The sequence below is a fragment of the Corvus moneduloides genome, chromosome 13 (assembly GCF_009650955.1).
Source record: "Corvus moneduloides isolate bCorMon1 chromosome 13, bCorMon1.pri, whole genome shotgun sequence".
Lineage (NCBI taxonomy): Eukaryota > Metazoa > Chordata > Aves > Passeriformes > Corvidae > Corvus > Corvus moneduloides.
In genome coordinates this window covers 13,520,769-13,533,037 of record NC_045488.1, presented here as the reverse complement: position 1 = coordinate 13,533,037, position 12,269 = coordinate 13,520,769, and the positions used below count along the sequence as shown (strand labels likewise).

The 12,269-nt window shown below is 42.4% G+C and overlaps 1 protein-coding gene across 8 annotated transcripts in view; it reads left to right on the top strand.

Moving 5' to 3' along the window:
* Positions 1 to 2,577: 2,577 nt before the first annotated feature.
* ZNF280D (zinc finger protein 280D) overlaps positions 2,578 to 12,269 on the top strand; it is a 50,027-nt gene continuing 40,335 nt past the window's right edge. Inside the window, exons 1-4 of one of the 8 annotated variants that reach the window (XM_032123438.1) lie at positions 2,578 to 2,658; positions 7,370 to 7,521; positions 11,280 to 11,345; positions 11,454 to 11,824. In XM_032123438.1, coding sequence (XP_031979329.1) covers positions 7,377 to 7,521; positions 11,280 to 11,345; positions 11,454 to 11,824 — 582 coding nt within the window. In that variant the 5' untranslated portion in view covers positions 2,578 to 2,658; positions 7,370 to 7,376. The other 7 variants (XM_032123435.1, XM_032123437.1, XM_032123436.1 and 4 more) reach the window with 7 other exon arrangements.

Sequence of the window (12,269 nt, the reverse complement as noted above, 5' to 3'; positions counted from 1 at the left end):
ACCAGAAATATTTTCATATTTTACTAAAGGATCATACTTTGGTGGTGGGTTTTGTTGTTTGGTTGGTTTTGGGTTTTTTGGTTTTGGGGTTTTTTGATGTTTGGGTTTTGTGGTTTTGGAGGTTTTTTTGGTGTATGGGTTTTGTGGTTTTTGTTGGTTTGTTTTTGTTTTTTTTGGTTGTTGTTGTTGTTGTGGGAGTTTGTTTTTTGTTTGGGTTTTTTTTGTTAGTTGGTTCGTTGGTTGCTTGGTTGGTTTGGGGTTTTTTGTTTGGTTGGGTTTTGGTTTTGTTTCTTCTTTGTTTTGTTGGGTTTTGTTTTTTAATTAGTGTAGAATGGACAGCAAAACTAGAAAAAAAAACAAATTCAAACTCAGGAGCATTCTTAGTTGGCGGCCAGGGGGAGACCGCACTATAGACAAAAAGGCTTGAGAAAAACTGCATTTCTTAGTCACCTTTCGATTCAGAGATTTTCATATGCAAATTCCGAGGCGAGAGAAACCGCAGCTCTTGGAGGTGCTGTGCTCCAGGGCTGTTTTCTCCAGCGACTGTGGCTCCATTGCCGAAGTAAGGCTGTGTCCAGCAGTTCTGTGACATCCCACTGAAAATAATGGGAATGTTTTACTCAATAAAGCTTTAGAACAGTTGATCATGTATTTGATTGATATTTAACCCAGCGGGTATATGAGAACACAGGTAGGTGCACAACGAACCTTCAGTCTGAACAGCGTTTAGTATCTATGCTGCTCCGCTGACTGCAGCAGCACGCTGTGTGCTATATTCTCCGCTGTCTGTATTGGATGTTAACTCTGGGCACAGCTGTCCCTGGCTTTGTTCGGCCACAGGGCTGTGGGAAGTTCCTGGTGCTGCCGCTCGGGGGAAAGGCCTGACCGGCCCCCCGGGCTGCACCGCGGCGGCACCGCCAGCTCGGCGGGCGGGGTCTGCGCCGGGGGCCCCGCTGAGGGGAACCGTGCTGGGCCCTGGGGCCCGTCCGGGACCGGGCCGCGTTTTTGAGGAACCCGTTCAGGGCTGGCAGCTCCGGGGGCAGCTGCAGTTGGAGCTGCAGGCTCAGCTCTGGGCGGGCAGGAGAGCTCCGGCAAGAAGCCATGAACTGCCGAGCCTTTGCCCAACAAATGGCCCGGGGACCTGCGGCCTGGCCGACGTGGCAGGAACCAACGACCTCCCGACTTTTGTGCCCTTAGACTGTGAGGGTATAAAAACCCAGAGGGCCCTCCTGAGAGGCACCCAGCTCGAGTTGCTATTTTATTATTCAGTTTCTACACCATGATTAAATTATTTTAAGGATCAGGAAAGGATCGGGATGTCTGAGAGATTGCTATGTGAGACCTATGGCCGAGCTGGTAAGGAAATGTGGTCTGTGTGTGTGGGAGGTGCAGCTACCAAGGGGCTTTGATCCCAGCTCAAGTGGTGCAAATGTGACAGCCAGAGTGGTTCCTGGGTGGTGGAGCATACGATCTCAGAATGGTTTGGGTTGGAAGGGACCTTAAAGATCATCTAGTTCCAACTCCCCTGCTGTGAGCAGGGACATGTTCAATAACACGAAGTTGCTCAGAGCCCCATCCAACCTGGCCTTGAACATGTCCAGGGATGGGACAGCCAGAACTTCCCTGAGCAACCCATTCCAGGGCCTCACCACCCTCACAGTAAAGAATTTTTTCCTAATATCTAATCCAAACCTACTCTCTTTCATTTTGAACCCATTCCCCCTTGCCCTGCCACTACATGCTTGTGGTAAATAGTTTTGCTCCATCTTTCCCATAAATTCCCTTCAGGTACTGAAAGGTTGCAATTAGGTTACTCTGAAACCTTGTTTTTCCAGGCTGAACAATCCCAATTCTCTCAAGCCTTTCCTCATAGAAGAGGTCTCTGTACCTCTGATCAACTTGGTGGCCTTCTCTGGACTTGCTCCAACAGGTCTATGTCCTTCCTGTGCTTGGGACTCCAGAAATAGATGCAGTACTTGAGGTGGGGCCTCACCACAGTGGAGGGGAAGAATCTCCTTCCTCCCATGCTGCCCACACTGCTTTGGATGCAGCCCAGGCCATGTTTGGCTTTCTGACATTGTCTGACATTGACAGCTCATGTCAAGCCTTGAATCCACTTGCACTCCCAAGTCCTTCCTGGCAGGGCTGCTCTCGATCCATTCAGTCTTCAGCCTCTCTTGATACTGGCTGGTTTCCCTAATAGCATGGCAGTGGCCCTGTGTGCCCTCACCAAAGCGGTGAGCAGCCAGTGCAAGACTGGGCTGGGACTGCTGGGCATGAGGCCTGGCCCGTGGCAGCAGTACAGTACTGGGGCCTGAGGCCCAAAACCAGCAGCAGTTCCTGGTACTGGGGATATGAGAACCTGCGCATGGTGGCGGTGCTAGAGCACGGTGTGAGGCCCGGCATATGACGGGTACCGGGGTGTAAAGCCCGACACACGACGGCGGGGCCGTCCCGGGGTGTGAGGCCCAGCACATGGCGCCGGCCCCGCCCCGCCCCGGCTCCGCCCCGATCGCGGGCGCCGCGATGTCTCCGACCCGCGGTTCCCGTCAGGCAGCGCGCGGGGCCGCGGCCGCCCCCGCCTCCTGCCCGCGCTCTCCCGGCGGCGGCGGCGGCGCTGCTGCTGCTGCTGCTGAGGTGGCGCCGCGCCCCGGCGAGGTGAGTGAGGCGCCTCAGCCGGCGCTGCCCCATCCCCCGCCGACCCGGGCGGCAGGGAGCGGCGGCCACGCCGCGGCCCCTACGGACGCGCAGCACGGTAAGGTCAGCCCGCTCCGTGCCCCCGGCCCGCCCTGCCGCGCTCCCTGGGCGGCGGGAGCCGCGCTCGGCGGGGACGGGCACGGGGGGATTGTCGCCGGCGAGACCGGCGCCATCTTAGGTCGGAGCGCGGCCTGGCGTCCCCGAGTGGGGCCCCCGCGCTGTGAGGGCTCCCGCGAGCCGCCCGCGGGCCCCGCTGGCCCCGGCCGGTTCTGCCCTCGAGGGCGGCCCGGGCAGGGCTCGCTCCTCCCGCCGTTGGCCGCGCGGGGCTCTCTATGGGCCCCGGGCGTTAACAGCAAGAGCGGTGCTGGCGGCGGGGCTTGGCTCGGCCTCCTCCCCGCTTGCTGCGGTTCTGCCGTGCGGGCCTCGCCCAAACACGAGCCCGCAACCCGAGCCCAGTGCCGGCGGTCACCCGGCGCGGGGGGCGGGACGCAGGGCGGTCAGGCTGAAGCGGCAGCTGCTCGGCTGCCCTCGGGACTCCGCTGCTCCCACGGCCTGGCACCACCGCGGCTCGGCGGCGTGAGCTGCTGGCGGGCTGGCACCGCCGACTATTGCCCTTCCCTAGGCGGAGCTTGTGCCTTCTCATGGCACCGAGGGCAGCGTTGGCTGGTGAGGTTTGTGCTTGAGGAAAGTTGGTTTATGTTTTGGTTTTTTACAATTTTCAGGTGCAGTTTCAGCTTGGTCATTGTTTCTTCGTTACTAAACAAATGCAGCCCTCGATTAAAAGCCAATTGTTCCCAGTCTCGGTGGAGCTGTGGATTGCACACCCACATCAAATAATGTGGTGCAAATTTATGTGCCTGTATGGGACGTTATCTGAGAAATACAACGTGTAGTCGTCCATTGTATCATCTGTGTTGTAAATAAGATAACTTCTCTGGGCATTTGAAATGCAGGTATTAAAGTGGGGGGGAAAATTACTTGAGTAACAGATGATAGTCTTATGAGGCGTGGCTGAGGTCACTTGGTCTGTTCAGCCTCAAAAGAGGAGACTGAGGGGAGACCTCATTGCAGTCCTCATGAGGGGAAGAGGAGGGGCAGACGCTGATCTCTTCTCTGTGGTGACCAGTGACAGAACCCAAGGGAATGGTTTGAAGTTGTGTCAGGGGAGATTTAGGTTAGATATTGGAAAAAGATTCTTCACCCAGAGAGTGGTTGGGCACTGGAATAGCCTCCTTAGGGAAGTGATTACAGCACCAAACCTGACACAGTTCAGAAGAGTTTGGTCAATGCTCTCAGACACATGGTGGGATTGTTGGAGATGTCATGTGCAGGACTAAGAGTTGGACACTGTGATCTTTGTGGGTCCCTTACAACTCAGAATATTCTATGATTCTATTATGGAAGGGTGACAAGGCTAGTCTGAAAAATTTGTGGTTAGTGTAAATGTCCTCACTCTTTAAGCTCGCTATCAGTTTCATATTAGTTATTTGATTTTAAGCCAATCCAAGGAAGTTTTGAGTATTGCAAGGCTCACTTGAGCTTAACAGTGGAACAGATAAATTTCCATCTGAAGTAATAACTGTTTTTTTCCAATAATTCTTAAGTCCCATTGGGGCTGCATCTACCGTGATTTTCTATAGTGCCAGTTTCTGTCCATCCTTAGGGTGCTCTTCTACAGATCATTCTGTTTTCACTACAGCTGTTACTCTTGATACATTTACTAACATTATATCTTTTTTTGTTGTTTCTGTGTGAGACCTTTTAAGTCCTAACTTTAAAAAAAGAGGTTATAAATACAACTAGCTTTTAATAAAGTTAGGTATTTTTGAACCTAACTACCACCATAAAGATGGCTAAACTAGTGCTTCTAAAACAATTACTTTATCAGAAACTTGCTGCTGTTTTGTGCAACGAGCTCTCATTTTTTGTCTTTTATCAGGTTTTTAGTTCACCACTTTTCTAGTAACTATAATAGCGTTCCAGGGACTTGCAGTTTTGCAGATTGTTGGTTATTAGTACCTGCCTGATGAACTTCCATGGCTATGCTTAGTTTTAGATGAGCAGTTGCTTTTAAAGCAATATCTTGACATAACCTAATGATATTTTAAAAATGTTTTGAAGGACTTGTTCATGATTTTGATGCTTTACCTTACAATACTGGTTTCAACACTTTCTTTGAATCTATGCATACAGCATTGCATTGGAGTTTTGGATCTCTCAGATGCATGGACTACCTTTAAGGAAATGTGTGTATAAACATATATATGTGCTTATACATATTAAAAAATGAGGAAGATAAAGTCTATTGTCAGTCGGTTTGCTTTTCTTATACTGGTGTCTGCACCTCCGCTGGGAATATTTGAGCAGGATGGGGGAAGGATTCACGGTTGGTTTTGTCTTTGAGAGCAGCTGCTAGCAGGATTCCTAGAACACATTTTGTGGGTTAATGTAGTTAAAGAAGCTAAAAATTTGGAAGCTGTTTGTACTCTAAAAATGGATGTAGATGTTTCATTTGGCAATGGAGACCACTTGCAGGAGCTGTTCCTGCACACCTCCTCTAATCAAATCCATTACCCCCTACTGCAATTTTGATTGTTCAGGCTACAGATTTTTGACCTCTCAATTGTGCCAATAAAACTTTTACTGGGCCAGGTTATTTTTAACCTGCTCTGCTTCACACCATAGTTTTGTGCAAAGTCGTGCTGGCACAACTGAGGAAGCAGTGCAGGAGCCGGGCAGGAACTCATTAGGCCAGCTTTCTTCCCAGGAAAGTAGTAGTCAGGGAAAGCTTGGCTTCAGATTATAGCATTGAAATTTTAAAAATTAGGTTAAAAGATGTGAAATTAATCTTGATACTTGCCTTTTAAAAGCTGCTCTGCATTTTGAGTCGCTTTCCTGATTCATAAAATGAAGTATCTATAAGAGGTGTCACCAGTTACTTTGTGTCACTTTCTAAAAGCACATGGCTATGTTATCAAATTACTTTTAACTGTATTTAAGAAAAAAATCAGCTGTGTTACAGTGTAGGTGAGGTTATCACATGTGTCTTTTTAGAATTCGGCTAACATATAGATTGCTTGTGCCTATTTTGTGTTTTTAATATAAATTGCATTGCATCCTCCAAGCACATTTTATAATTTATTACTTTTTTCCCCTGAGGTCAAGTAAAATTAAATTCCGAAAGTAAAAACTGCTCATTTATGTTGTCTGTTCTATAAAAGAAGTCTCTGAAATAGTAATTTATTTTGCCTTGAAGTCTGTTTAAACTTCGTGTTACTAAAAAAAAAATGTTCTAAAGAGTGTCCTACAGAAAAGAATTATAGAGTTAATCTTTGAGTCTCTTTCCAAGACCTGGCATGTAGCCATGTCATCTCTGTCAAGTGGAAATTCACTTCAGAATCTTCCTTTTTTCCCCATATAAGAATTTAGTTTAGTATCTTGTTCTCTTCTTTCCTAGCACCATGTCTAGCTTCAGCGCCCTAAACTGATGGAGGAAGCAAAGAAGGAGTTTAGCTTTGCTACTTAATTTTATCTCAAGATGTGCTAACACCAGCATTCCCATTCTCATACCAGTAGAGGATGATTCTGTCTGCTTCCCTGTGATGTTACAGACTAATTATTTCTGCAGTCTTATTAGATTATTGGTACTCTGTAAAGAAATAGTAAAGTTTCTTATTTATTGTTCTGTTCAGAAATACTTTCAAGATTATGTTAAAGAATGTTAAAAGAAAGAAGAAAACTTTATTTGCCATCTCTGTTCATTTAAAAAACAAATAAAACCAGTTGTGATAGGAGATGCTGGTATTAATTTGGTTAATTCTAAAAGGTGCATATTTTTCTTTACTGTATTTGTACATGAGTTATTTTTACTGCAACAGAAAGTCTACAGGCATGAGGGACTCTAATGAGATATATGAGAAATTTTTATAGAGTCTTAATTGATAATGAAAGCAGTATGCAATGCATTGTAGGTATGGCTTGGGGATTTTGCTGTTGTGTAGTTTTTTTGTTTCAAATGTTTTTTGTGGGTAGTTTGCTTGTTGTTGTTGATATTGTTTTGTGGGTTTTTGGGAATTTTGTGTAGGTTTTGTTGGGTTTTAAAGAAAATGTGACCGTATGGGAAGCCCAGGCAAAATCTTGGAGAATTCCGGAGGCTGTGGTACGTTTTGGATTAGGGTGGGGTTTTGTTTTGTTTGTGTTGGGTTTTTTAAGATGCAAAGAAAATAAAGCTGTGATCAGTGTTTCACTAAGTCAGTTGTGCCAGGTAAATTATGTGCTTTGTAGAAGGCCCTTCACATTTCTTGTGAATTACTTACCTGGAATAGGAGTATTTTTTAGAAGATACCTTTCACTGTGGCTTCCACTGAGGCTTCCTCTGATAGTTACTGGTGTTTTATACAAAAATAGGTTAAATTCTGTGGAAGATGTCTTTGGTCTTTTCTCTTCAATAGGAAAGATGAGCATTCAAGTAATTGTCAGAATGGTGATGTGGCATCAATCTTTGAAGATCTCTTGTATCAGATCATGTTTGATCTATAAAGAACAGGAAGGGAGGGAGACCATTCTATGGGAATTACTGAGAACTGCAGTATTCCTTACTGAACAGTGAAGCATTTCATGAAAGTACTGATTGTTTGCCTATGTGTGTTTTTTGGTTTTTTTTACTGTCTAGTCTCAAGATGGCAGAATTATTTATGGAATGTGAAGAAGAAGAGCTAGAACCCTGGCAAAAGAGAGTGAGAGAAGTGGAAGAGGATGATGAGGATGATGATGATGAGCCAATCTTTGTTGGGGAAATCTCAAGCTCGAAGCCAGCTACTACATGTAAGACAGCACTTTTCCATAATTTAAAACAGAAATTTCAAGGTATAGAAAGTTAAACTTAGTTTGAAAGTATAGAATTTTTAACAGTATGACTTAAGAAATTCCACATCTTAAAGCTGTACGTCTGTCTCACTGAAAATTAGAATTCTTAAGAAATTCTGTCTGAACCCCAGGTTCTGGTTACCTCTAACCGTAAATCTCTGAGGTCAAAATAAGGACATTTGAAGGTTTTAGCATTAGTGACAGAGTTTAGAAGCCAGTATATACAAGGCTGAAACCATGCATGCAATTGCTCTCGGTATAGTTAATATTTAGTTATATATTTGGGAGTCTCTGCCTGCTAAAAGAATATGCATGAATTTAAGTCTTCCTGTTACAGTCTTTTTTTTTTTTTTCCCTCCACCCCTCATTTCATATGTTGGTGAACATCATTCTGGCAAAACCAAGGTAACTGTGTTAAGTGTCTGTAGTAAAAGCAGAATCTGTAAGTGATTTAATATGAAAATTCTGAAAATTTCACTTCATCTGTGAAGTAGGAGATTTTTTTAATTGATAAATTTACCATCCTTTGTGAAATAGAGAGGTTTTTTTCATCAAGTTCTGGAATTTTCTCCTAAATTCAGGCAGTGCAGGGAGTGAGGTTAGGTGGTTGTGATGACAGGAGATGTGTCTGGATTCCACGTTTGTCCTATGCTTGGGCTTTGGCAGGTAAGTAAAGAGGAACATTTCTTTTTGTTGTTACTTTAATTAACTTTAGTAATTTTTGATTTCTGTGTATCCATCTTGTATCAATTTTCAAGAGCTTTGACTTAAGGTTTCCTTAGCAGTCACATACCCAAGACTTTGCCTGGTAAGGTTTACTGCTCGCAGTTTCTGCCTCATCTCTGCTATGCTTGTATCCAAGATTTCCTAGTAGTTTTCTGAAGGTCTGTAATTTGCAGTGAAGGATCTCAAGACACAATGTTACACTAGACTGTCTGTCACACTGTTGCATGGATTTCAGAGCTGTTATTAGCTGTTCAGTCCTTTTATTTCACAATACTTTCATCTTGTATCTATTACTTTGTTGCTCACTAGGATAGTAAGTTTAAGGCTTCTTACATTAGGTTAAAAAAGTGGAAGCATGATTTTAAATATTAAAAGAATACTGAATCTGATACTTAAGTTCTCTCACCTGAAAATATTTTTTAAGAGTATTTTAAAAATACTCTGGATACCCTGAAAAATGTGAAGAATATTTTAAAATTATTCTACATTTTCTGCAGTTACAAACTTTTAGGATGTCTGAAATACATTCTAACTGTTTTCTGGAAGGTCCAGAGACCTCTGATTGCTGTTGGTCATTGGCAGTAGGTCATGGCATAGGACAGCTATTAAGGCACTAGCATGTGTTGTAACAATAAATATGCCAAGTTTGATTGCAATTGTTGCCTCAAGATTTTTTTGTAGTCAAAGGATAGAAATAATTCAGGTGAAAACTATAATTTTGGTATGATTCTGTGAACTTCAAGAACTTTGGTAAAAGATAGAGACTTAAAATATTTGCTTCTTATTCTAGTGCTGTTGGTCCTGACACAAGTAAAATCACTTATGGTATGACTTTTTACTTTATCTTCTTTCCTTCCCTTTCCTCAACTTTTCTCTTTTTAATCTTCTACTTCACTATCAAAAACAGCTATGGAAGAATGGCCTCAGTTCTTCTCTGGCTTGTAAGTAGTACTACCTGGCACTAGTCAGGCTTCAGTTTGTTATTGGTGATAGGCAAGATACCGTGAACTCAGCTTCGCTTATCACTGTTTAGTTTGCACCTGATCAGATGAAATATTGATGACAAATAGAAACTCACGTGTAGGTCTTAATTTTTCTGAAAGGTGTAGTTTCTACAATGCTTGCATTTTCTTAACCTTTTCCTGCAAGTACAATTGCTAGTTTTTGTACAGACTGTGTGGAAAACTTGAAGGAAATAGTTAAAACTCCAACTTTCACCTGCTGGCGGAGAGTGGTGTAGAATCAAGTGTCCCTCCTGATGTACTGGGGGATTATTTTGGCTGAGATGAAAAGTAGTTCACACTTTGTTCCCTTTACCTTTTTCTGCAACTGCTCATTATTCCTACAGTTACCACTTGTTGTTCTTGCTTCCTTTTTCATAATGATACAAACCTGTAATTTGTTACTGCTTTAAAATGTAATTCTGCATGTCAGCATGCTTATGCTTCAGTGGTGTTTTACCTGAACAGGACAAATAACTCTTTGATGGAAGAGGGGAAAGTGCACATCAAGCCTGTGATGAATTAGTTGAGCTGTGTAAATGTAGTTTATAATTTCAAATAACTGGTTTCCTGAAATGTTTTTTAAAAGCAGTAAAACTTGCCTTAGTAAATTAGCATGTGTCCACATCAGACTGTCTTGACTATGCTTTGTGAGACCTAACTTTCAGGATAGCTTTTCTTTTGTAGGTAATGATACTTTAATTTAATTTCACTCTGGAATTCATATATGAGGTATACATTTGTTAACAATCACAAAATGTATGAGTTCAGCTAAATACCAAAATCATTTAATCATCGTTTGTAGTTACTGTTATGTTGAAGTAAATATAGTATTACTGTTACAGGACCAAATTTCATCATATCTTAAAAAATGCAAGCCTGTTTAAATATGTTGGTTGCAGCTGCTTTTTTGTTAGTGTGATCTAAATGCAGGTGGCAGGTTGAAAGCTGTGATCTTCGGAATTCTACTGCTATTAGATTTATTTATCAACTTGAGAAATGTATACTAATGAGCCATTGCTGGTGGAAACAGCCTTAAGGTTATTAAACACAATGTGTGGATACTCTAATGTGTGTTGTTTGAGAACCTGATGTAATTTGACCCTGGTTTGAGAAGTTACTTCAAGCCTTGCTGGTTAGATATTGGAGAATCAATCTAATTTCATATGCATATTTTCACAGGTCAGAGCGAGCAACTTGTCAGCAACACTAGTGGAATTAAGAATCTGGGAGTAGAAAAGTATTTTGATTTGATGAGTATTTTTGTAATGTTTTGAAATTGTCAGAAACCTCAGACTAAGTCATAAAATGTCAGGGACTATCAGTGGCGTTAGTTAAGGAGTAAATGTAATTTAAGAAATTGCATGTGCTTCTGCTGAGCTAGAACTCTGGACACAAATTGCCATGTAGGATATGTAAGAAAATCAGTGCTCTTGTAATGCAATTCCAGTATGACTCCTTTGGCTGCTGATCTGTTGATTTTCCTTTCACATTGGAAAATGGCTATCATGAAGTCTAAAATCCAGTTTGTAAGTGCTGTATTTTGCTAATACAGAAGCAAATTGTGTTACTACTGGTTTAGAGAAAATGCATCCTTTAATGTAGAGCAGTTCTAGTATTTGGGAAACATTACATACATGTGAGAAAGAGATGTAAATAAATGCACTATAATCAGCAAATTAAAATGTTAATGAAATGTCCTTTTTTTTGTTGTTGTTTGTACTCTTATGTGTGTGTTGATCTGTCTCCAAGAAAATGAACACTGAGATTCTTAAGCGAACTAGCTTAACCAAAGAGGAGTGGAAGATCGTATCCTAATTTGTACAAATTACACTTGGTTTTACCAGGTTTTTGTTGTAGAAATAGTATTTTAATTTATAAGTCAAATCCTAATTGGCTCAATTAATGTATATGAATACAGCTTTTAAATTTGAAAAGCAATGAAGCTATTAATTTATTTGCAATTAAGATAAATGTAACTTTTGACAGATATATTGAACAGAGTCAACCTCAGCTCTCCACGAAGGGGGATACAGAATGGTGCACCCAGTAGAGGTACTTTATTGTCCTAATATGGTAATTAAAACCAAAAAAATCCACAACACTTATGAAACATTGGATTGCAGAATTATTTAAAGATAACTTTGGAATCCTTTGCAGCAGGTCCAGTCACTACATTCAAGTCTGAGAGTCAGCATTACACGACGCCTGCCTCCAGCCCCGGTGCCGTGCCTGCTCTGTCAGTCTTTCCAACTGTCCCCAGACCTGCGACTGGCTTGGTGGGAGTTCAGCAGTTGGCTGTAGCAGTGAATGTTTCAGGAACTTCACAAATACTGCAGAGACCAGTTGCTGGATGTTTGTCAACACAGCAGATGCCTGGGTCAAGTTCTGGCATAACACAGCCTGGTAGCAGACCTGTAACCATTCCAGTAACAACACAGCCAGCATCAAGAAATATCACAGTTCCTGTAGTGGCTCAACCTGTATCCAGGCCAGAGACTACTGCAACAGCGCAGCCTGTGATACTCAATCAGGTAAATCTTTATTCATTTAAAATGTAAGAGGTATGATTACTTTTGGAATAAATTAATGAAGAACATACTGACTCAGCCTAGTGTTTTAGAGATCTGGACTAGATTATAGACTGACTAGCATTAGGTAAACTGCAAAGATGCTAGGACCATAACCTTGCACTGGTAAATTAAAATATATATTGGGAAATACTGATTTGGAAGACTCAAAGATGATAGCTTTAGTAAGAGTAAAATGGCATTAAATGAAAATCCTAGATGCTACAGAAATCACTACTGTTTAGATTCTTTGTGTTCTGTGGAGAAATGATGCAAATTCATTCTCTAAATTTTGCAGATTTCTTTGCTCAGAGATGGATCCTCTGTATTGATAAAATAATTTCATTTTTAAATAGCTTGCATTTAGTGTGTAAAGCAACTTTGTGGGTTTTCCACCTGTTTTTTACAG